The sequence below is a fragment of the Ictidomys tridecemlineatus genome, unplaced genomic scaffold, assembly GCF_052094955.1.
Source record: "Ictidomys tridecemlineatus isolate mIctTri1 unplaced genomic scaffold, mIctTri1.hap1 Scaffold_261, whole genome shotgun sequence".
Taxonomy (NCBI): Eukaryota; Metazoa; Chordata; class Mammalia; order Rodentia; family Sciuridae; genus Ictidomys; species Ictidomys tridecemlineatus.
This window is the reverse complement of record NW_027522274.1, coordinates 169,970-196,340: the sequence shown is the minus strand read 5'-3', so window position 1 is coordinate 196,340 and position 26,371 is coordinate 169,970. Positions and strand designations below refer to the sequence as shown.

The window sequence follows — 26,371 nt, the reverse complement described above, 5'->3', positions numbered from 1 at the left end:
TGTGGCTCACTGTTACAGTGCTTTCCCAGCAGGCATGAAGCCCTGGGTTAGAGCCTTAGCACTATATAAAAATAAATAAAATAAAGGTATTGTGTCCATCTACAACTAATATATATTTTTTAAATAAACATGAAAGCTGGGCTTTGTGGCACATGCCTGTATTTCCAGCTACTCTGCAGACTGATACATAAAGATCACTTGAGTCCATGAGTTTGAGATAAGCCTGGGGAAAATGGTGAGACTGTAAATCCCAAATAATAATAGTATTAATGATCATAATAATAATGATAATAACTTGTGTAGCCAAGCACCTTGGTTCACCCCTGTAATCCCAGAGGCTCCACGTAGTGGTAGGATGATCACAGGTTTGATGCACGTGTTGGGGTCTTAACAAGACTCTTGTCCCAAATTTGCAAAAGGGTAGAGGACTGGGGATGAAGCTCAGTGTTAAAGCATCCTTGGATTCAGTCCCCAGTCCAGCAGATGGGGGAGGAAAAAAGCCAATTTGACTCCATAACATTAAGACCTTGGAACTAAAGGTAACTTGTGGTAATGTTTAGCAGGTGCTTACCAGCTTGATGCCCTGGGTTTAATCCCAAATACCAAACAGCAAAAAATAAAAAATAAAAATAAAATAAAATAAAAATAAATAAAATAAAAACCCTTTATGTGTATATCCCAAATCACAAATGAATATCTTACTTTTTCAAATACATACATTTTGACTCAGAAATGTAATATTTAGCATGTGTGTCCTTGGGGAACCAGAGAACAGCACATATTATGGGTTTTGTCCCATTATTTAGCTAGCAAAATGTTTTAAAAAATCAACTCAAATATCATTAGTAGTAAATTGGTTAAAAATATGGCATGACCATGTAATGTACTACAAGATTATTTGAAATGAATTTAGGGGAAAAAACTGTAATGTTTTCCTGGGTTCAGAGGAGCATGATTGTAATCCCAGCAGCTTGTGAGACTGATTTAGGAGGTTTGCAAGTCCAAAGCCAGACTCAGCAACTAATCGAGAAAATAAGCAATTTAGTGAGACCCTGTCTCAAAAAATAAAAAGGCTGAGGGTATGGCTGAGTGGTTGAGTGCCCCTGAATTTAATCCCTGGTACTCCTCCTCCTCCCCACCAAAAAAGATCTTAAACAGTAATCACTGTATAAAGTGGGTTCTTGGTTTCAAAACCCTACATTAGTATTCCCTGAATTGCTGAGGTTGGAATGAGCCTGCCATCCTGTGTTCTCTGTCTAAAGCCTAGAGAAGAACCAGACATAAGAAAGGATCCTTCTTTCTTTCTGCTGTCCCTGACTATTGCTCTTGGCTTAAGCCTTTTCCATTAGGAGCTACTCTGATAGGTGAAGAACAACGGGAAATACAGGTTTGCCACTTCTGTCCCTTTCCTGTTCATTTGCAAGATAAATATGGAAAAGTAGAGTATTAGAAAACGAGACCATTTAGATTTTAGTCAAATCTAAAATTATGTGTATGGGTTTGTTTTATGTATGTTGATGTTTATGTCTGAAAATGGATAGTATTAAGAGCAATTCAAACTACAACTCATGTCTGAATTCCTCTTTGTTAGGGCATGCCAGAGCAGGGGGCTCAGTTGCCACAAACCTTCGGGGTCCTCAAAGGAAGGCCAACGGAGCATCCTCTAGCTGTGCGGGGTGTCAACAAGTATTATAACGCCAGCACCTTGAAGAAGAAAAATCTCAGATTTCCTTCTCCTGATGAGACCTCAGACAGTGGTAAAAGACTGAATCCCATGGAAACTTGTGAAGCACTGAGAGATAAAAAGATCATTTCTGGAAAAATAAAAGGATAAACTTTATTGTTCCTATTTCTCCTACATAGATACTGCTTTTTGTCAACTATCTGGATGTCTCTTGAACATCATCTGGAGATTGAGGATTTCATTGATCTCATAATTTTGTTAGAAATGGAATTGGATCTGTTACATTTTCCCCCATATTTCTTATACATTATAATTCAACATGTTAGTGGAATTCACACTTGTTCCATGTTGTTACATTTACTTGGGTTTTTTTTTTTCCTCCTCACGGGTTTAAATGTTTTTTAGTTGAGAAGGAAAAATTGTTGATTTCTAGACATGTTTATGCTAGAGATATGTTTATTGTCAGTGGCCTAGAAGGAATTTCTGCTTTATAATTGTATAGACCTTGAAATAAAAAGTATTTTCTATTCAAAAATTATAAAATTAAACATCTTACCTCAAAAAATTTATTCTTCAGAATTAGAATCTAAGTGGGTAAGAAGTAAAATATACTGGATTTTTAACAACAGTTTGTGTAAGGCAGCATTGGAATGAAGTCCACAAGGTGCAGTTGGTTGACTGATCCCTGGTATGTCTTTGGAGATTTAGTTAGACTCCCCTTCTCCTCCCTGGTTCTACTGCTTTCTCTTCTTTGCACTGAACTTTAAAAGATGCAACATCATTTCTCTCATTTCTCTCTGTGCAGATTTTGCCCATTACAACCCCAAGATATATAATTTTTATTTAATATGCTTTCCATCTCTAAAGTCATTATATAGTTTTAAAAATAATCTAAGTATGCAAAAATTATATGTGGTTGGATTAATTATATTTAATATGTTTACATCATCACAGAAAGAAAGGCTACGTTCAAAAAAGAAATAGACTTCTTTGCAAGTAATAATGATCTTGACGTTTTCTATAAATAACTTATCTGGTATCCTTAGGAAAAGCTCGTACTTTTACCTAGAACTTCTGAGTCAACTAGTAGGTTGCATTTTACAAAGAAACAAACCATGTGAAAAAGAATTCTTTTCCCAGTTGCCATGTTTGGTGGCTTTATATCCCCTTGCTCCTTGATACTCAAGAATATTTATCATATCACCTTTACTGCTTAAGAAAGTATCTTAAACAAGGAATGTATTATTTTAATACAGCTTGGGTGGGTATGGGTTTCATTACACTTTGGTGGGGGCAGGGTACCGGGGGTTGAACCCAGGGGCACTCAACCCCTAAACCACATCCCCAGCTCTGTTTTGTGTGTTATGTAGAGGCAGGGTCGCATTGAATTTCTAAGCACCTAGCTAAATTGCTGAGGCTGGCTTTGAACTCAAGATCCTCCTGTCTTTGCCACTTAGGCCGATTGGATTGCAGGCATGGAAATACCAGGCCAGGGCTCCATTACATTTAAATAACTTCATTGAAGTATAAATTACATACCATGAAATCCAATCATTTGAAAGATCAATTCAGGTTTTACAAAATGTATTTTTAAGGTTTCCTTAAGATTATAGAGTTAGTAGCTGAGTCTTATTAAATTATTATTTTTGTTACTATTACTGTCATATTTCTAGAGAAGTAATTCTACTTAAAATGAAATCGGTTTTAACACATTTCAGATGCTCCTCATTTATATTATTTATTATATAATAGAAAAGTTTTCTGTGGTACATTGTTAACTTTCCTTTCCCTTTCACTTTCAGAGAAGGATTGCTTCCCTTCTGGAACACCAGCAGTAAGTTGATGATGAATTTCTTATAGTTCTTGCTCTAATTAATGTTATGAAAACAAATCTGTTTTTCATTTTTTTTAATTTCTAAAATAAGAGGTAGGGCTGGGGTTGTGGCTCAGTGGTAGTGTACTTGCCTGACATGCATGAGGCACTGGGTTCCATTCACAGCACCACATACAAATAAATAAAATAAGGGTTCATCAACAACTTAAAAAATGTTTAAAAATATAAAATAAGAGGTAAAGAAATGATTAATGTTTCTAAATAGCACTCCAGAATATTTATCATAATGTTTATTTACTTTTCCATATTTCAGAAAATCATCTTTAATTTTAATTGAATATATTGGAACCAGTGAGGATTAATCATTTAAAAATTAGCTATGGAAAAAATAACTTCTTAAAGTTTGTTTAAAAAAAAGAGACCTGGTCACCTTTTAATCTTTGACTTTTCCTGGCTTGTCTTCCTTTGCTCCTGAACACAGCTGAACACCAATGGACCGGAAACATCAGCAATAGTAATAGAGGCAGATGATGGTGATGGAGAGGTGCAGCCTTTCACTGCCCCACAACATGGCCATACAAGACCAGTGAGTGACTAATGACCTGGTGTGCACATCTGTACATGTGTGTTTGAAAAGCAGCTGTTTGCATTTCACTTTCAGAGATAATTTCAAAAAGCCTTCAACTTTAACATATTTTTCTATGAGAAGATTAATTTAAGATTAGAGTTTTTACCTAAAGAGTACTCATCAAAAACCACTTTTTTGAAAAATAAAAATCAATGGCTTCTTTAAAAGTTAGAATACTTAACTCACTGAATTTTTTCTTTCCATGTTTTGCCCCCCTTTCCAGAGAGATCATCTATTGCTGTGTTTTTTCTCTGTTTCATAATGTGGGTAACTCTTCTACCTAAAACTTAGATGTTTCTTCTTCCCCAGATTATGTACTTTATTTCTCCTTTTGACATTTCTCTCAAAGCATTGATGGCATTCTAAAGACAGTTGAGAGTGGAATTCCTCACCTGCTGAGGGAGAATTTCAGCAGTAATGAGCTCAGGTGGAGCCAGGGAGAGAAGTACTAAGGGGGCTGGACTGTGATGCGGTGGCTCTGAGAACCGCCATTTGATTCCCATCTCATGACAGAAGGCTATGTTTTCTATATTCCTTACAACTGGCTCTTTGAAGTGAAAGGGAGAGTATGCAATATATTTGTGTAAAATGTTATGAGACTGGATTAATGATAAATTATTGTAGTGGAAACTACCACAGTGAAACATAAAGATAGAAATGAAAACAACTTTTAAATGCAATAGCATCAGTGAGCTGTGAGACAGTTTCAAGGGTTTTCATGATGTGTAATGAAGTTCTGATAGAAAAAATCAACCCAAAAAATCTATCTCCCAAAAGCTATTAATCGCTTCTTCAAATAAAGTAAAAAGCACCTCTACCAACCTGAATAAATAAATGTCTTGTCTCTTATAAAATTATCTTTAAAAGATAAAACCATTTAACTAAAAATAATAACAGTAAAGGCAGGAGATATGCATATAAAATGACAATAAGAGCTTCCAGGCCAAGAACAACAACCCTAAGATTATTGTCCTGTGTGACATGGGGTGTCACATGATGGTGGAGGGTGATCATTCAAAGATGCAAACATTCAATAATAAGAGGGAGTCTTACCTAATCACTAAGCAGCTTAAGGCCCTGGGTTTAATCCAAAACAGCAAACACCAAAAAAAAAAAAAAAAAAAAACAAGAAGAAAAAAAAATTGTTCAAAAATCCCATCATGTATGTATCCCAAATCACAAATAAATATGTTACTTTCACCTACATACCTTTTGACCCAAAAATGTAATTTTTAGCATGTGTGTCATAGGGAAACCATAGAACAGCATAGATTATGGATTGTGTCCCATTATTTTGATAGCAAAATGTAGCAAAAAGTCAACTCAAATATCATTAGTAGTAAATTAATTAAAAATATGGCATGACCATTTAATGTACTACTAGATTATTTCAAATGTATTTAAGGGGGAAAAAAGCTGTAATGTATTGCTGGGTTCAGTGGAGCATGAATGTAATCGCAGAAGCTAGTGAGGCTGACTTAGGAGGTTTGCAAGTTCAAAGGCAGACTCAGCAATAAGCAAGGAACTAAGCAATTTAGTGAGACCCCTGTCTTAAAAAATAAAAAGGCAGAGGGTATGGCTGAGTGGTTGAGTGCCCCCTGAATTCAATCCCTGGTTCTCCTCCTCCCCGCCTAAAAAGATCTGAAACAGTAAACACTGTATAAAGTGGGTTCTTGGTTTCAAATCCCTACATTTGTATTCCCTGAAGTGCTGAAGTTGGAATGGGCCTGCCACCCTGTGTTCTCTATCTGTGTAAAGCCTAGAGCAGAACCAGATATAACCAAGCATCCTTCTTCCTGTTTGCTGTCCCCTGACTTATGCTCTTGGCTTAAGCCTTTTCCATTAGGAGCTACTCTGGTGGGTGATGAACAAGAGGAAATACAGGTTTGACACTTCTGTCCCTCTCCCCAAACAAACCCAGCACTCCCTTCCCATTCCGCTGTTTGGATCTTTCCTGTTCATTTGCAAGATAAATATGGAAAAGTAGAGTATTAGAAAAAGAGACCATTTAGAATTTAGTCAAATCTAAGATTATGTGTATGGGTTTGTTTTATGTATGTTGATGTTTATGTCTGAAAATGGATAGTATTAGAGCAATTCAAACCACAACTCATGTCTGAATTTCTCTTTGTTAGGGCATGCCAGAGCAGGGGGCTCAGTTGCCACAAACCTTCAGGGTCCTCAAAGGAAAGCCAATGGAGCATCCTCTAGCTGTACGGGGTGTCAACAAGTATTATAATGCCAGCACCTTGAAAAAGAAAAATCTCAGATTTCCTCCTACTGGTGAGACCTCAGACAGTGGTAAAAGACTGAATCCCATGGAAACTTGTGAAGCACTGATGGATAAAAAGATCATTTCTGGAAAAATAAAAGGATAAACTGTATTGTTCCTACTTTCTCCTATATAGATACTGCTTTTTGTCAACTGTCCGGATGGCTCTTGAACATCATCTGGAGATTGAGGATTTCATTGATCTCATAATTTTGTTAGAAATGGAATTGGATCTGTTACATTTTCCCCCATATTTCTTATACATTATAATTCAACATGCTAATGGGATTCACACTTGTTCCATGTTGTTACATTTACTTGGGTATTTTTTTTCCTCCTCAAGGGTTTAAATGATTTTTAGTTGAGAAGGATAAATTGTGGATTTCTAGACATGTTTATGCTAGAGATATGTTTATTGTCAGTGGCCTAGAAGGAATTTTTGCTTTATACATGCATAGACCTTGAAATAAAAAGTATTTTCTATTCAAAAATTACATGCAAATACATAAAAATAAATACCTTACCTCAAAGGATTTATTCCTCATAATTAGAATCTCAGTGGGTAAGAGTTGAAGTATACTGGATTTTTAAAAACAGTTTGTGTAAGGCAGCATTGGAATGAAGTCCACGTGGTGCAGTTGGTTGAGCGCTCCCTAGAATATCTTTGGAGATTTAGTTAGACTCTCCTTCCCCAAGCTGGTTCTCCTGCTTTCCCTTCATTGCACTGTACATTAAAAGATGCAACATCATTTCTCCCGTTTCTCTCTGGGTAGATTTTCCCCATTACAACCCCAAGATATATAATTTTTATTTAATATGTTTTCTGTCTCTAAGTCATATATATAGTTTTAAAAAATAATCTAAGTATGCAAAAATCATCTGTGGTTGGATTAATTGTATTTAATATGTTTACATCATCACAGAGAGAAAGGCTATGTTCAAAAAAGAAGTAGACTTCTTTGCAAGTAATAATGATTTTGACTTTTTCTATAAATAACTTACCTGGTATCCTTAGGAAAAGCTTGTACTTTCACCTAGAATGTCTGAGTCAACTAGTAAGTTGCATTTTACAAAGAAACAAACCATGTGAAAAAGAATTCTTTTCCCAGTTGCCATGTTTGGTGGCTTTATATCCCCTTGCTCCTTGGTACTCAAGAATATTTGTCATATCACCTTTACTGCTTAAGAAAGTATCTTAAACAAGGAATGTTTTATTTTAATACAGCTTGGGTGGGTATGGTTTTCATTACACTTTGGTGGGGGCAGGGTACTGGGGATTGAACCCAGGGTCACTCAACCCCTGAAGCACATCCCCAGCTCTATTTTGTATCTTATGTAGAGGCAGGGTTGCATTGATTTTCTAAGCACATAGCTAAATTGCTTAGGCTGGCTTTGAACACAATATTCTCCTGTCTCTGCCTCTTGAGCCCTTTGGATTATAGGCATGGAATTACCAGGCTAGGACTCCATTATATTTTAATAACTTGATTGAAGTATACTTTACATACCATGAAATCCAGTCATTTGAATGATCAATTCAGGTTTTTCAAAATGTATTTTAAGGTTTCATTAAGATTAAAGAGTTAGTAGCTGAGTCTTATATAAATTTTATTTTTAAGTTACTATTACTATCATATATCTAGAGAAGTAATTCTACTTAAAATGAAATGGGTTTTAACACATTTCACTTGCTCTTCTTTTATATTATTTTTCTTTTTGTCATAGAAAAGTTTTCTGTGGTAAATTGTTAACATTCCTTTCCCTTTCATTTACAGAGAAGGATTGCTTCCCTTCTGGAACACCAGCAGTAAGTTGATGATGTATTTCTTATAGTTCTTGTTCTAATTAAGGTTATGAAAACAAATGTTTTTTTTAATTTCTAAAATAAGAGGTAGGGCTGGGGTTGTGGCTCAGTGGTATTGTGCTTGCCTGGCATGCATGAGGCACTGGGTTCCAGTCTCAGCACCACATACAAATAAATAAAATAAGGGTTCATCAACAACTTTTAAAAAATGTTTAAAAAATAAAATAAGAGGTGAAGAAATATTTAATGTTTCTAAATAGCACTCCAGAATATTTATCATATGTTTATTTACTTTTCCATATTTCAGAAAATCATCTTTATTTTTCAATTGAATATATTGTAACCAGTGAGGTTTAATCATTTAAAAATTAGCTATGAAAAAAATAACTTTTTAAAGTTTGTTGAATATAAGGAGACCTGGTCACATTTTAATCTTTGAATTTTCCTGGCTTTGTCTTCCTTTGCTCCTGAACACAGCTGAACACCAAGTGGCTGGAAAAATTAGCAATTGTAATGGAGGAAGAGGATGGTGATGGAGAGGAACAACCTTCCACTGCCCCACAACTTGGCCATACAAGACCAGTGAGTGACTAATGAGCTGGTGTGCACATCTGTGCATGTGTGTTTGAAAAACAGCTGTTTGCATTTGACTTTCAGAGATAATTTCAAAAAGCCTTCAAGTTTAAAATGTTTTACTATGAGAAGATTAATTTAAGATTAAATTAAAGTTTTTACCTAAAGAGTACTCATCAAAAACCACTTTTTTGAATAATAAAAATCCATGGCTTCTTTAAAAGTTAGAATACTTAACTCACTGGGTTTTTTCTTTCCATGTTTTATCCCCTTTTCAAGAGAGATCATCTATTGCTGTGTTTTTTCTCTGTTTCATAATGTGGGTAACTCTTCTACCTAAAACTTAGATGTTTCTTCTTCCCCAGATTATGTACTTTATTTCTCCTTTTGACATTTCTCTCAAAGCCTTGATGACATTCTAAAGACAGTTGACGGGCTGGAGATGTGGCTCAAGTGGTAGCGGGCTCGCCTGGCATGCGTGTGACCTGGGTTAGATCCTCAGCACCACATACCAACAAAGATGTTGTGTCCCCCGAGAACTAAAAAATAAATATTAAAAATTCTCTCTCTCTATTCTCTCTCACTCTCTCTTTAAAAAAAAAAAAAGACAGTTGAGAGTGAAATTCCTCACCAGCTGAGGGAGAATTTCAGCAGTAATGAGCTCAGGTGGAGCCAGGGAGAGAAGTACTAAGGGGGCTGGACTGTGATGTGGTGGCTCTGAGGACCAACATTGATTCCCATCTAATGACAGAAGGCTGTGTTTTCTATATTCCTTACAACTGGCTCTTTGAAGTGAAAGGGAGGATAGGCATTATATTTGTATAAAATGTTATGAGACTGGATTAATGATAGATTATTGTAGTGGAAACTACCACAGTGAAATATAAAGATCCCCAGCTCTTGCCACTCAAAATCCGGTGCCGGGTTGACCTGATCAGATTGCCCATCAGAATGTCGGAGCCCCTTCAGAGTGTGGTGGATCACATGGCCACCCGTCTCAGGGTGTCCCCAAGCAGAATTCTTTTGCTCTTTGGAGAGACAGAACTGTCCCCTACGGCCACCCCCAGGACTCTGAAGCTTGGAGTGGCTGACATCATTGACTGTGTGGTACTAGCAAGTTCTTCAGAGGCCACAGAGACATCCCAGCAGCTCCGTCTCAAGGTGCAGGGCAAAGAGAAACACCAGATGCTGGAGATCTCGTTGTCTCAGGATTCTCCTCTCAAGACCCTCATGTCACATTATGAGGAGGCCATGGGACTCTGGACACAAGCTGTCTTTCTTATTCGATGGGACAAAGCTTTCAGGCAAGGAGCTGCCAGCTGATCTGGGAATGGAATCCAGGGACCTCATTGAGGTCTGGGGCTGAAACCCTGTTTGGAGGGCCCTCCAGGACTTGGGGACAAAGCTTTTTTGCCCTCTCAGGGTTAGCAGAAGCTGAGTTAGAACCTATCTTTAAGCTGAGGCAAAATCAAGGAATGAACTTTGACTCTATCTCCTATTGACTCTGGTCTCCAGCCTAGCTGCTTGGTTAGTTGTGTAGTGGTCGTGGCTGCCCTGGGGGGCCTGTGGCTGCATGACAAGTCCTGCTGAATTGTGCAGCCCCCAGGACATGGAGAAGATGTCTCCCCCCTCATCTCTCACCTTCATCTCCCGTCTCTTCCTCCAAATGTCTGTTCTATGAACTGTTGCTCTTATTCAAAGAGTGACTTGAAGTAAATGAGGGTTGGGTTATGGGCTTCCAGGCCTGGGACACAGGGCCTTAGATCACATCAAGGACCAACAGTGGCCTTATCCTCATTTGGGGGCTGGGAATGCAGTTTGCTGGGGGCACGTTCTCCAGAGTGGTGTCTGGGCTGCAGCTTAAGCCCTGGAACACTCTCGAAGAACAAAGGTACTAGGGTCTCAGCCATGGCATCTCCTCTCCCAAGGACCCTTTAGAGCCCCCTTTCTGGCACACACTTCCTGGTGCACACATTTGAGGCAGAACTGAGCACAGCCATTTGGTTTTGGACTTTGGGATCACAGTCCCGTGCAAGGATCCTGGTTTTGTGGCGTTTCTGCCTTTCTTCCCACCATCCTTTCCCATCGGCACCCTGTTTGTTTATTCTATATCTTTGAATATCACTGTGTCCTTATAGGATACGGTGTTCAGGAGTGAATATGCTTTTACTGTTGTGTGAGATTGTGGTGCAATAGGTTTCACTCAGTATGTGTGGAGCTGTAGCCTCTGCTCATTCTAGATCTGTCACGTGGTACCCCATAGGGGCATCGACGCATTTCACTCACACGTTGCCTTACGTAGCGGACACCGGGGTGCCACCACCTCCTGGCACCACATTCCAGGCCACGATCAACATCCTTTTTGGTGTCCCTTCTGAGCTCGTGTGAAACTTCTCTGGCATACACACCCAGGATGGGGTTACAGGTCACACAGGCTAATCTCTCTGGCCTTCCACTGGAGGCTTCCTTCCTCCTCATCCTCCCTAGCACTTGGTACTGCCCAACTGTCTGGTTTTTGCCAGCCTGGTGGGCCCAAGGGGCACAGCATTTAATGTATTCCCATTGGATCACCAGTAATTTGGGGGATCTTGTCGCTTGCCCCTCGGCCCTGCTGGCTGCTCTAGGAATGAATGGCTCCTTTTCCCACAGGACTTCCTTTTTGTGTGTTGTGTGTGTTTATTCTGAGGAGTTCCCTATATATTTCTGGGTAATTACAAATAACTCAGAATGGCACTTTGTGAATCTAGGGATCCTTCACTGAATAGACATTCTTAATTTTAAGGTAGACACATTGTTTTGTTTTGAAGTTTGTTGCTTTTTGATTTATTTCAAGTTAGTTAAGATATTTTCATTTTCTTATGTTAGCTCATTTCTTTTCCTTTCACATTGAGTCTGCAGAGTTCGGCTTGGTCCAGCTAGGACACCCTGGGCAGTGCCCTGGTTGGCCACTGTTCTGAGCGATCCAGCACTGGTTCTCACTTGTTAATGCCAGGCTCTGCTGGTTGGAAAAGATTAAACATCACCTTTAAACTATTTGATATGTACCTTTGTGTGTGAGACCAAGTTTTATTTTTTATCATAGAATGAGCCATTTTTCTCAGTTTTGTCTACTAAAAAAAAGCTATTAAACTTTCACTGATATGTGATATAATTTTTTCAAAATTATGTCAACTCCTTAAAAATGTTTTTGTTGGACTTCAGCATTCCTTTGAATTTTATAGCATGTAAATAATCCATGTATAGTCTAGCTCTCCATCTTTTTTTGCAGAATTTTTGTATCCATTAGTAAGTTGAGCACATAAAAATTATGTATTCAATCTCAACAGAATAAATAGGAGTAAACTTGTATATACTTAAGGATTTCCATCTTTCTGGTCCTCATGTGACCCCTCCACTAAGATACTTGTGACAGAATCCATTATTTATTCCCTCACATCCATTCTTCTCCCTTCCAAAGTAACAGAACTCATGGCTTTTAGTGAAATACAGAGAACCTCAATAAAGAGTCATCAGCTCTCAAAAAAAAAAAAAAAAGAAATGAAAACAACTTTTAAATGCAATAGCATCAGTGAGCTGTGAGACAGTTTCAAGGGTTTTCATGATGTGTAATGAAGTTCTGATAAAAAAAAAACCCAAAAATCTATCTCCCAAAAGCTATTAACCGCTTCCTCAAATAAAGTAAAGTCAAAGCACCTCTACCAACCTGAATAAATAAATGTCTTGTCTCTTATAAAAGTATCTTTAAAAGATAAAACCATTTAACTAAAAACAATAACAGTGAAGGCAGGAGATATGCTTACAAAATGACAATAAGAGCTTCCAGGCCAAGAACAAGAACCCTAAGATTATTGTCCTGTGTGACATGGGGTGTCACATGATGGTGGAGGGTGATCATTCAAAGATGCAAACATTCAATAATAAGAGGGAGTCTTACCTAATCACTAAGCAGCTTAAGGCCCTGGGTTTAATCCCAAACACCAAACACACACACACACACACACACACACACACACACAAAATTTGTTTAAAAATCCCTTCATGTATCTATCCCAAATCACAAATGAATATGTTACTTTCACCTACATACCTTTTGACCCAGAAATGCAATTTTTAGCATGTGTGTCCGAGGGAAACCATTGAACAGCATAGATTATGGATTGTGTCCCATTATTTTGATAGCAAAATGTAGCAAAAAGTCAACTCAAATATCATTAGTAGTAAATTAATTAAAAATATGGCATGACCATTTAATGTACTACTAGATTATTTCAAATGTATTTAAGGGGAAAAAAAGCTGTAATGTATTGCTGGGTTCAGTGGAGCATGAATGTAATCGCAGAAGCTAGTGAGGCTGACTTAGGAGGTTTGCAAGTTCAAAGGCAGACTCAGCAATAAGCGAGGAACTAAGCAATTTAGTGAGACCCCTGTCTCAAAAATTAAAAAGGGTGAGGGTATGGCTGAGTGGTTGAGTGCCCCTGAATTCAATCCCTGGTTCTCCTCCTCCTCCCCGCCTAAAAAGATCTGAAACAGTAAACACTGTATAAAGTGGGTTCTTGGTTTCAAATCCCTACATTTGTATTCCCTGAAGTGCTGAAGTTGGAATGGGCCAGCCGCCCTGTGTTCTCTATCTGTGTAAAGCCTAGAGCAGAACCAGACATAACCAAGCATTCTTCTTCCTGTTTGCTTTCCCTGACTTATGCTCTTGGCTTAAGCCTTTTCATTAGGAGCTACTCTGGTGGGTGATGAACAAGAGAAAATACAGGTTTGACACCTCTGTCCCTCTCCCCAAACAAACCCAGCACTCCCTTCCCATTCCGCTGTTTGGATCTTTCCTGTTCATTTGCAAAATAAATATGGAAAAGTAGAGTATTAGAAAATAAGACCATTTAGATTTTAGTCAAATCTAAAATTATGTCTATGGGTTTGTTTTATGAATGTTGATGTTTATGTCTGAAAATGGATAGTATTAGAGCAATTCAAACCACAACTCATGTCTGAATTTCTCTTTGTTAGGGCATGCCAGAGCAGGGGGCTCAGTTGCCACAAACCTTCAGGGTCCTCAAAGGAAAGCCAATGGAGCATCCTCTAGCTGTGCGGGGTGTCAACAAGTATTATAACACCAGCACCTTGAAGAAGAAAAATCTCAGATTTCCTCCTACTGGTGAGACCTCAGACAGTGGTAAAAGACTGAATCCCATGGAAACTTGTGAAGCACTGATAGATAAAAAGATCATTTCTGGAGAAATAAAAGGTAAACTGTATTGTTCCTACTTTCTCCTACATAGATACTGCTTTTTGTCAACTGTCCGGATGGCTCTTGAACATCATCTGGAGATTGAGGATTTCATTGATCTCATAATTTTGTTAGAAATGGAATTGGATCTGTTACATTTTCCCCCATATTTCTTATACATTATAATTCAACATGCTAGTGGGATTCACACTTGTTCCATGTTGTTACATTTACTTGGGTATTTTTCTTCCTCCTCATGGTTTTAAATAATTTTTAGTTGAGAAGGATAAATTCTGGATTTCTAGACATATTTATGCTAGAGATATGTTTATTGTCAGTGGCCTAGAAGGAATTCTTGCTTTATAAATGCATAGACCTTGAAATAAAAAGTATTTTCTATTCAAAAATTATGTGCAAATACATAAAAATAAATACCTTACCTCAAAGAATTTATTCCTCAGAATTAGAATCTCAGTGGGTAAGAGTTGAAGTATACTGGATTTTTAAAAACAGTTTGTGTAAGGCAGCATCAGAATGAAGTCCACGTGGTGCAGTTGGTTGAGCGTTCCCTGGAATATCTTTGGAGATTTAGTTAGACTCTCCTTCCCCAAGCTGGTTCTCCTGCTTTCTCTTCTTTGCACTGTACATTAAAAGATGCAACATCATTTCTCCCATTTCTCTCTGGGTAGATTTTCCCTATTACAATCTCAAGATATATAATTTTTATTTAATATGTTTTTTGTCTCTAAAGTCATATATATATTTTTAAAAATAAATCTAAGTATGCAAAAATCATATGCGGTTGCATTAATTATATTTAATATGTTTACATCATCACAGAGAGAAAGGCTATGTTCAAAAAAGAAGTAGAGTTCTTTGCAAGTAATACTGATCTTGACTTTTTCTATAAATAACTTACCTGGTATCTTTAGGAAATTACTTTTACCTAGAACTTCTGAGTCAACTTGTAAGTTGCATTTTACAAAGAAACAAACATGTCAAAAAGAATTTTTTTCCCAGTTGCCATGTTCTGTGGCTTTATATCCTCTTGCTCCTTGGTACTCAAGAATATTTGTCATATCACCTTTAGTGCTTAAGAAAGTATCTTAAACAAGGAATGTTTTATTTTAATACAGCTTGGGTGGGTATGCTTTTCATTACACTTTGTTGGGGGCAGGGTACCGGGGATTGAACCCAGGGGCACTCAACCTCTGAACCACATCCCCAGCTCTATTTTATGTTATGTAGAGGCAGGGTTGCATTGAGTTTCTAAGCACCTAGCTAAATTGCTGAGGCTGGCTTGGAACACAAGATCCTTCTGTCTCTGCCTCTTGAGCCCCTTGGATTATAGGCATGGAATTACCAGGCTAGGACTCCATTATATTTTAATAACTTGATTGAAGTATAATTTACATACCATGAAATCCTGTCATTTGAATGATTAATTAAGGTTTTTCAAAATGTTTTTTTTAGGTTTCATTAAGATTAAAGAGTTAGTAGCTGAGTCTTATTTAAATTTTATTTAAGTTACTATTACTATCATATTTCTAGAGAAGTAATTCTACTTAAAATGAAATCGGTTTTAACACATTTCACTTGCTCCTCTTTTATATTATTTTTCTTTCTGTCATAGAAAAGTTTTCTGTGGTAAATTGTTAACATTCCTTTCCCTTTCATTTTTAGAGAAGGATTGCTTCCCTTCTGGAACACCAGCAGTAAGTTGATGATGTATTTCTTATAGTTCTTGTTCTAATTAATGTTATGAAAACAAATCTGTTTTTTTTTTAATTTCTAAAATAAGAGGTAGGGCTGGAGTTGTGGCTCAGTGATAGTGTGCTTGCCTGGCATTATGAGGCACTGGGTTCCATTCTCAGCACCACATACAAATAAATAAAATAAGGGTTCATCAACAACTTTAAAAAATGTTTAAAAAAATAAAATAAGAGGTAAAGAAATATTTAATGTTTCTAAATAGCACTCCAGAATATTTATCATATATGTTTATTTACTTTTCTATATTTCAGAAATCATCTTTATATTTTAATTAAATATATTGTAACCAGTGAGGTTTAATCATTTAAAAATTAGCTATGGAAAAAATAACTTCTTAAAGTTTGTTTAGTAAAAGGAGACCTGGTCACATTTTAATCTGGCTTGTCTTCCTTTGCTCCTGAACACAGCTGAACACCAAGGGGCCGGAAACATCAGCAATTGTAATGGAGGAAGGTGATGGTGATGGAGACATGAAGCCTTTCACTGCCCCATGACATGGCCATACAAGACCAGTGAGTGACTAATGAGCTGGTGTGCACATCTGTGCATGTGTGTTTGAAAAACAGCTGTTTGCATTTGACTTTCAGAGATAATTTCAAAAAGCCTTCAAGTTTAAAAGGTTTTACTATGAGAAGATTAATTTAAGATTAAATTAAAGTTTTTACCTAAAGAGTACTTATCAAAAACCAGTTTTTTGAAAAATAAAAATCAATGGCTTCTTTAAAAGTTAGAATACTTAACTCACTGTTTTTTTCTTTCCATGTTTTGTCCCCTTTTCCAGAGAGATCATCCATTACTCTGTTTTTTCTCTGTTTCATAATGTGGGTAACTCTGCTACCTAAAATTTAGATCTTTCTTCTTCCCCAGATTATGTACTTTATTTCTCCTTTTGACATTTCTCTCAAAGCATTGATGGCATTCTGAAGACAGTTGAGAGTGAAATTCCTTCCCAGCTGAGGAGAATTTCAACAGTATTGAGCTCAGATGGAGCCAGGGAGAGAAGTACTAAGGGGGCTGGACTGTGATGTGGTGGCTCTGAGGACAGCCACTGGATTCCCATCTCATGACAGAAGGCTGTGTTTTCTATATTCCTTACACCTGGCTCTTTGAAGTGAAAGGGAGGGTAGGAATTATATTTGTGTAAAATGTTTTGAGACTGGATTAGTGATAGATTATTGTAGTGAAAACTATCACAGTGAAATATAAAGATAGAAATGAAAACAACTTTTAAATGCAATAGCATCAGTGAGTTGTGAGACACTTTCAAGGGTTTTCATGATGTGTAATGAGGTTCTGATATAAAAAATCAACCCAGAAATCTATCTTCCAAACGCTAAATAACAGCTTCCTCAAATATAGTAAAGTCAAAAATAATTCTAGATGCCTGAATAAATAAATGTCTGTCCCTTATAAAAGTATCTTTCAAAGATAAAACCATTTAACTAAAATAATCACAGTGGAGGCAGGAGATATGCATATATAAAATGACAATGAGAGCATCGGGGCCAAGAACAACCACCCTAAGAATCTTGTCATGTGTGACATGGTGTATCACGTGATGGTCAAGTGTGATCATTGAAAGATACAAACATTCAATAATAAGATGGAGTCTTACCTAATCACTAAGGAAAGAAAGAATAAAAAAGTGAAAAATGAGAGATGGAGCAACAGGAATGCTCCTGCATTGCTAGTGGGAGGCTCCACTCCAGATTAGGGTTTTTTCAGTTTCCCACAAAATAAAACATGACCTTACCACCTATCCCAGCAATGTGTTTCCAGGTATTTGCCCCCATGCATTGAGATGTGTCCACACAAAAACCTGTGCAAAATTTTTATAGCATCTTTATTCATATTTGCTAAATCTATAACAAGATGTGTTTCAAAAAGTGAATGTGAGGACTGTGTGAAGCTCAGTGGTAGAGCACATGCCTAGCTTGCTGAGGCCCTGGATTTTATCCCCAGCACCACAATATAAACAAAAGAAATCCAATGTATGTGCTACATCCATACAATAGAAATAGGATTCATGGATAAAAACTGAGATATAATAACACCAAAAGGCATGAAAGAATTTTGTCTTATCTATTTATTTATGACAGGAAAATAACTTGTATAATTGACTACATGCCTATGGCATGGGCATATTAATCTCTGAAAGATCTTTTAGAGCATAGTGCTTAGTGGTGCCCTTCCATCTAAAGGGGCTAGATGCTCTTCAATTGCAAGTGTAGCATGTGGGCTAGAAGTGTTCATCCATGCTAGGGCAGTGTCTAGCATGAATGTTTAGGACATCTCAAGTTTGAGGAGTTTTATAAAATCATTGATTGCAGGGATTCAGAGGTGTGAAGAGAATGAGTAGTAGGTTTTTAGGGCAGTGAATTTATTCAGTATGATATTATAATGGTAGATACACAGGACAATATTCATTTTTCAAATCCCATAGAATTATATAATCCAATACAAAGAGTGAACTCTAATGTCTAAAGTGTCAGCTTTGGATTTTTTTTTATTGATTGTTCAAAGCATTACAGAGCTCATGATATATCATCTTTCATACATTTGACTCAATTGGGTTTTGAGCTCCCATTTTTACCCCAAATACAGATTGCAGAATCACATCTGTTACATACTCACATTTTTACATAATGGCATATTAGTGACTATTGTATTCTGCTACCTTTCCTATCCCCTACTATCCCCCCTCTCCTTCCCTCCCCTCCCATCTTCCCTCTCTTCCTCCTCTGCTGTTGTTCAATTCTCTCCCTTTTTTTCCCTCTCCCTTGCCCCTCATAACCTCTTATAATTTTGTGTATCATTGAAGGTCTCCTACCATTTCCATATGCTTTCTCTTCTCTCTCCCTTTCTCTCCCCCCATTCGTCTTTGTTTACTGTTAGTCTTTTCCTCATGCTCTTTCTTCCTGTTCTGTTCTTAGTTGCTCTCTTTATATCAAAGAAGACATTTGGCATTTGTTTTTAAGGGCTTGGCTAGCTTCACTTAGCATAATCTGCTCTAAAGCCATCCATTTCCCTGCAAATTCTATGATTTTGTCATTTTAGTGCTGCATAATACTCCATTGTGTATAGATGCCACATTTTTTTTTTTATCCATTCATCTATTGAAGGGCATCTAGGTTGGTTCCACAGTCTAGCTATTGTGAATTGTGCTGCTATAATCATTGATGTGGCCGTATCCAAATAGTGCGCTCTTTTAAGGTCCTCAGGGAATAGTCCGAGAAGGGCGATAGCTGGGTCAAATGGTGGATCCATTCCCAGCTTTCCCAGGAATCTCCATACTGCTTTCCCAATTGGCCTCACCATTTTGCAATCCCACCAGCAGTGTACAAGTGTACCCTTTCCCCCATATCCTCGCCAACATTTATTGTTTTTGACTTCATAATGGCTGCCAATCTTACTGGAGTGAGATGGTATCTTAGGGTGGTTTTGATTTACATTTCTCTGATTGCTAGAAATGGTGAGCATTTTTTCATGTAGTTGTTGATTGATTGTATGTCCTCCTCTGAGAAGTGTCTGTTCAGGTCCTTGGCCCATTTGTTGATTGGGTTGTTTTTTATCTTATTGTTTAATTTTTTGAGTTCTTTGTACATTCTGGATATTAGGGCTCTATCTGAGGTGTGAGGGGTAAAAATTTGTTCCCAGGATGTAGGCTCTCTATTTACCTCTTTTATTGTTTCTCTTGCTGAGAAAAAACTTTTTAGTTTAAGTAAGTCCCATTTGTTTATTCTTGTTATTAACTCTTGGGCTATGGGTGTCCTATTAAGGAATTTGGAGCCCGACCCCACAATATGTAGATCGTAGCCAACTTTTTCTACTATCCGACGCAGTGTCTCTGATTTGATATCTAGCTCCTTGATCCATTTTGAGTTAAATTTTGTGGCTGGCGAGAGAAAGTGATTCAATTTCATTTTGTTGCATATGGATTTCCAATTTTCCCAGCACCATTTGTTGAAGATGCTATCCTTCCTCCATTGCATGTTTTTAGCCCCTTTATCAAATATAAGATTGTTGTAACTTTGTGGATTAGTCTCTCTGTCCTCTATTCTGTATCATTGGTCCACCTGCCTGTTTTGGTACTTGTACCATGCTGTTTTTGTTACTATTGCTTTGTAGTACAGTTTGAACTCTGGTATTGCTATACATCCAGATTCACACTTCCTGCTTAGAATTGCTTTTGCTATCCTGGGTCTTTTGTTTTTCCATATGAATTTCAAGATTGCTTTATCTATTTCTACAAAAAATGCTGTTGGGATTTTGATTGGCATCGCATTAAACCTGTAGAGAACTTTGGGTAATATCGCCATTTTGATGATGTTAGTTCTACCTATCCATGAACAGGGTAAATTTTCCATCTTCTGAGATCTTCTTCTATCTCTCTCTTTAGGGTTCTGTAGTTTTCATTGTATACATCTTTCACCTCTTTTGTTAGGTTGATTCCCAAGTATCTTATTTTCTTTGAGGATATTGTGAATGGAGTGGTTTTCCTTATTTCCATTTCAGAGGTTTTGTTGCTGATATACAGGAATGCCTTTGATTTATGCGTGTTGATTTTATAACCTGCCACTTTGCTGAATTCATTTATTAACTCTAGCAGCTTCTTTGTAGGCCCTTTTGGGTCTGTTAAGTATATTATCATGTCATCCGCAAATACGATAATTTAATTTCTTCTTTTCCTATTTTTATGCCTTTAATTTCTTTTGTCTGTCTAATTGCTCTGGCTAGTACTTCAAGAACTAAATTGAATAGAAGTGGTGATAGAGGGCATCCCTGTCTTGTTCCAGATTTTAGAGGGAATGCCTTCAGTTTTTCTCCTTTAAGGATGATGCTAGCCTGAGGTTTAGCATATATAGCTTTTACAATGTTGAGGTAAGTTCCTGTTATCCCTACTTTTTCTAGTGTTTTGAACATAAAGGGATGCTGTACTTTGTCGAATGCTTTTTCTGCATCTATCGAGATGATCATATGGTTCTTGTCTTTAAGTCTATTGATGTGGTGAATAGCATTTATTGATTTCCGTATATTGAACCAGCCTTGCATCCCAGGGATGAATCCTACTTGATCATGGTGCACAAGTTTTCTGATATGATTTTGTATTCGATTCGCCAGAATTTTATTGAGAATTTTTGCATCCAAGTTCATTAGAGATATTGGTGGTCTGTAGTTTTCTTTCTTTGAAGTGTCTTTGTCTGGTTTTGGGATCAGAGTGATGTTGGCCTCATAGAATGAATTTGGAAGAGCTCCTTCTTTTTCTATTTCTTGAAATAGCTTGAAAAGTATTGGTATTAATTCTTCTTTGAAGGTTTTTTAGAATTCCGCTGTATACCCATCCAGTCCAGGACTTTTCTTGGTTGGTAATCTTTTTATGGCTTCTTCTATTTCTTCCTTTATTATTCGTCTGTTTAAATTGTGTCTTCCTGTCTCAATCTGGGCAAATCCTATGCCTTAAGAAATTTATCGATATCTTCACTATCTTCTATTTTATTGGAATATAGGGTTTCAAAATACTTTCTAATTATCTTCTGTATTTCTGTAGTGTCTTTGTGATATTGCCTTTTTCATCCTGTATGTTAGTAATTTGAGTTCTCTCTCTTCTTCTTTTCATTAGCATGGCTAAGGTCTTGTCTATCTTATTTATTTTTTCAAAGAACCAACTTTTAGTTTTATCAATTTTTTCAATGGTTTTTTGTTTCAATTTTGTTGATTTCTGTTCTAATTTTAATTATTTCTTGTCTTCTACTACATTTGCTGTTGTTTTGCTCTTCCTTTTCTAGGTTTTTGAGGTGTAGTGTGAGTTCATTTATTTATTGGTTTTTTCTTTTTTTGAGGAAAGAACTCCAAGAAATGAATTTCCCTCTTAAAACTGCTTTCATTGTGTCCCATAGATTCTGGTATATTGTGTCTGTATTATCATTTGACTCTAAGAATTTTTTCACCTCCTCCTTTATGTCTTCTGTAACCCATTGATCACTCAATAACATATTGTTCATTTTCCATGTGATGTAGGATTTTTCCTTCCTTCTTTTATCATTGATTTCCAATTTCATTCCATTATGATCAGATATGGTGCATTGTATTATCTCCATGCCTTTATATTTACTACAAGTTGCCTTATGGCATAATATATGGTCTATCTTTGAGTAGGATCCATGTGCTGCTGAGAAGAACGTGTATCCACTTGATGATGGTTGATATATTCTAAATATGTCGGTTAACTCCAGGATATTGATTGTGCTGTTGAGTTCTATAGTTTCTTTATTCAGTTTTTGTCTAGAGGATCTGTCTAATGGCGAGAGAGGAGTGTTGAATTCACCCATAATTATTGTGTTGTGGTCTATTTGACTCTTGAACTTGAGGAGAGTTTGTTTTATGAACATTGCAGCTCCATTGTTTGGTGCATACAAATTGATAATTGTTATGTCTTGTTGGTGGATGGTTCCTTTTAACAGTATATAGTGTCCTTCTTTATCCTTCTTGATTAACTTAGGTTTGAAGTTGATTTTATTCAATATGAGTATGGCCACTCCTGCTTGCTTCCGAGGGCCATGTGAGTGGTATGATTTTTCCCAACCTTTTACCTTCAGCCTGTGTATGTCTTTTCCTATCATATGAGTCTCCTGAAGGCAGCATATTGTTGGATTTGTTTTTTTTTTTTTTGATCCAGGTTACTAGCCTATGTCTCTCGATTGGTGAGTTTAGGCCATTAACATTTAAGGTTACAATTGAGATATGATTTGTACTTCCAGTCATGCTTCTTTATTTATATATTTTAGTTTGGCTAGTTTTAATTTTTGGTTATTTTCCTCCCCCTTTACTGAGATACCTCCTGCTGTTAGTTTTGGGCACTATTTTTCAATTCCTCTTCTTGTAGTATTTTGCTCAAAATGCTTTGCAGTGCTGGTTTTCTTGCTGCGAATTCTTTTAGCTTTTGTTTATCATGAAAGATTTTAATTTCATTGTCAAATCTGAAGCTCCATTTTGCTGGATACAGTATTCGTGGTTGGAATCCATTATTTTTCAGCGTTTGAAATACATTGTTCCAGGATCTTCTCGCTTTCAAATTCTGTGATGAGAAATCAGTCTTTAACCCAATTGGTTTACCCCTGAATGTAATCTGCCTCTTTTCTCTCGTAGCTTTTAATATTCTCTCCTTGTTCTGTACATTGGCTATCTTCATAATTATATGTCTTGGAGTTGGTCTATTATGGTTTTGAATGTTTGGGGTCCTGTAGGCTTCCAGGATTTGGCAATCCATTCCATCTTTCATCTCTGGGAAGTTTTCTAGAATTATTTTATTTAATATGCTCTCCATTCCTTTGGTTTGAATCTCTGTGCCTTCTTCTATCCTGATGACTCTCAAATTTGGTTTTTTTATGACATCCCATATCTCTTGAATAGATTGCTCGTGGGATTTAAGCATCTCTTCTGTGTTGACTATATTCTTTTCAAGTTGATAAACCTTGTCTTCATTATCTGATGTTCTGACTTCTACTTGATCAAGTCTATTTGTCATATTCTCGTTTGAGTTTTTAATTTGGTTTATAGTTTCCTGCAATTCTAGGATTATTGTTTGATTTGTTTTTTAAGATCTCTATCTCCTGGTAGAGCTCGTTCTTTGCCATTTGAATTTGTTTGTTTAATTCATTTTCAAAATATAATTTTATTGCTTGGACTTGCTGTCTCATGTCTTCTCTAATATTCCTTTCCATTCGAGTTAGGTATGCCAAGTTCTTTCCCTATTCCTGCTTCTGATGTTTCTATGTCCTCCTGTAGAATTAAGTTGTTTTGCATTGTTTGTACACCTTTTTTCCCTTGTTTTCTTATGTTGTCCACGTTACTTTCCAGCTCTATTTGATTGTCGTGTTTCTGCTCTCTTTATAGATTTGTTTTGGTTCTGTATTACTCTGATGTCTCTCCTTTGTGTTGTTAAACTATGCCTGCTAACGTGGATTCCGACGTCCGAGCTCCACTGACGACACTACTCTGCTATGACGGGCCCCAGGCTCCTTGCCGGGGTGTCCTAATGGGGGTGTGTGACTGGACTGTCTGTTTGGTTTCAGCTCCCGGTTGCAGCAGGCAGGTGGTCTCCAGCCGCCCAGTATCACAGGCCGGGGGCGGGTGATCGGTGGCCAGCGGGCGGGCTTTCTCCTACCGCCCAGTTACGCGGGTAGTGGGTGAACTGTTGCCAGTGGGCCTATGGTTTCCAGCCGCCCAGTCACCAGGGCCTTGTCTCTAGTCTCCTGGTTTCTCCTGCTAGTCGTGGTTTCTCCTGCTAGACCAGATTTCCCCTGAGTGATGGTTCTCGGCAGTTCAAACTGTACTGTGGGCCTGCTGTTTGTTGGGTGTGGAGGGTGGCTATTGGGAACCCCGGCACTCTATTGTTTTGTTTCTGTTGTGGGGAATAGAACTGTACCAATTCCTTCCCCCTCTGAAATCCCGTACTCAGCCCGGGGGTCAGTGCGGGCTTGGCAGGCGGGATTCCACCTAATCGCAGCCACTTTTCTCCCTGCTTGCTAATTAATTGCTTCTCTGCAGCTCCATGCCTTCTGTAGCCACGGGGCAGGCCGTGCGAATCAGTCAGCCCAGATCTCCGAGGTCACACAGTTGGCTATTGGGATCCCCTGCACTGTATTCTTTTGATTTTTTCTGCTTGCCCCTCCCCCAGCGCTGGCTAGACAGGTTTCATTTTGGCTGCTAATGGGAGGGGGAGTTGAAGGTCAGGTGTCTCTCGTTTTCCCCTAGTCTTTTTGCAGGCTCACTCTGATACTCCCTCCCCCGGAAAGCCTAGGAGAGATTTTATGCAAATATCCCGATGTCTGGGGGATGAGCTGAGTGACACACACCTGTTTTATTGTTGTAATCTGTTGGAGAGTGGTGGTGGATACTTCAGCTCTCCAAGATGGTGGCCGCTGATTGCCTTGGCGGAGTGTACCCTGTGGGGGATAGGACTGTACCGCTTCCTTCCCCATCTGAAATCCCGTACTCAGCCAGGGAGTCAGTGCAGGCTTGGCTGGCGGGATTCCACGGAGTTGCAGCCACTTATCTCCCTGATTGCTAATTAATCGCTTCTCTGCGGCGCCACACTTTCTGTAGCCACGGGGCAGGCCGTGAGAATCAGTCAGCCTGGATCTCTTGGGTCACACAGTTGCCTATTCTCAGCTTTGGATTAATAGAATTACATCGGTATTTGTTCATTTGAGGTAGAGTGCTTGCCCGGCATGCACGAGCGCCATGGTTCAAGCCCCAGCACCTCCAAAAAAACAACAAAAGTGTATTAATATATAGATTTGTATCCACAATAGGTATCATTGTAGTAAGTATACTGTACTGTAATGCAAGATACCAATAAGAAAATGAGGAGCCAACATGGGAACATTTCATGTCACAGGCAACTCAGCGAGGATCTCTATTGTTTGCTCACTTTTTATACCTAAAATTTATACTAAAGAATCCATTAATTAGAAGTAATTTCACTTCTAGAAACTTAAACAATTAAAAAAACTGTTTTCCAAACAGCTTATAAAAGTTATGGTTGTGACTAAGAGAGGTTTGTGGCAGGTATTAAAATACTTGTTGCTTAAGTCAATTGTATTCATAAGTAGTCTTCAGGCCTTAGTTGAAAGAACATAAAACGTTTTGCTTCTAAATTATGCACTTTTTGTTTCCTCTCTTTGGCAGCACCCACTCCTGAACATGGCGAAAGGGCTCACAAGTTAACTCCTCACATCTTGGCAGCCAAGGAGGTTCTCCAGAAAAACTATGAATGGCATCCTACTCTTTTAATATTCTGGAAAGGAAAATGTTAAAAATTTTAATAATTAAAGTGTTCTTTGTTTTAAAGGACTAGTACCATTAAATTTGCCATTTTAGCCCTGTTAAGTAGACAACTCAGAGGCATTAATTACACTCACAATATTGTACAAACTTCTGTTTCCAGCACACTTTTGTCCCTCCAAACAGAAACTCTGCCACCATGTATGTAAGAACTCCCATTCCTCCTCCTCCACCCCTGGCTGCCACCATGCTTTTTTCTTTTCTTTTATTTGTTCTAATTAGTTATACATGGCAGTAGAAGGCACTTTCACACATCATACACAAATGGAGTATAGCTTCTCATGTTTCTCGTTGTATGTGATGTAGCATCTCATCAGTCATGTGGTCACACATGCACCTAGGGCAATAATGCCTACTCTTCTTCCTACCCCATACCTGGCTCCCCTCCTTTCCCTCCCCTCTGCCTAATCCAACGTAACTTCATTCTTCCATAGCCACACTCTTTATTGTGAATTAGTGTCAAAATATCAGAGAAAACATTTAAACTGTGGTTTTTGGAATTGGCCTATTTTGCTTACTCTGATATTCTTAACTTCTACTCATTTACTGGCATATGCCATCACTTTGTTCTTCTTTAAAACTGAGTAATATTCCATTGTGCATATTGACCACATTTTCTTTATCTGTTCGTCTATTGAAGTACACGTAGGTTGGTTCCATAGTAAAACTCTTGTGAGTTGAGCTACTTTATAGCATTGATGTGGCTGCATCACTGTAGTATGCT

The 26,371-nt window shown here is 37.7% G+C and overlaps 1 protein-coding gene and 1 long non-coding RNA gene across 2 annotated transcripts in view; both read left to right on the top strand.

Annotated features, from left to right (window-relative positions):
* Positions 1-26,371, top strand: part of LOC144373154 (uncharacterized) — a 62,954-nt gene that overhangs the window by 3,846 nt on the left and 32,737 nt on the right. The window lies entirely within an intron of this gene.
* Positions 3,463-25,605, top strand: LOC144373153 (serine/threonine-protein kinase PAK 2-like). The gene is made up of 7 exons (XM_078036271.1): positions 3,463-3,518; positions 4,000-4,104; positions 6,282-6,429; positions 8,194-8,225; positions 8,700-8,804; positions 16,209-16,313; positions 25,492-25,605. The coding sequence occupies exons 3-6, from the start codon at positions 6,285-6,287 to the stop codon at positions 16,293-16,295; spliced, it is 369 nt and encodes a 122-aa protein (XP_077892397.1). The 5' UTR covers positions 3,463-3,518; positions 4,000-4,104; positions 6,282-6,284; the 3' UTR covers positions 16,296-16,313; positions 25,492-25,605.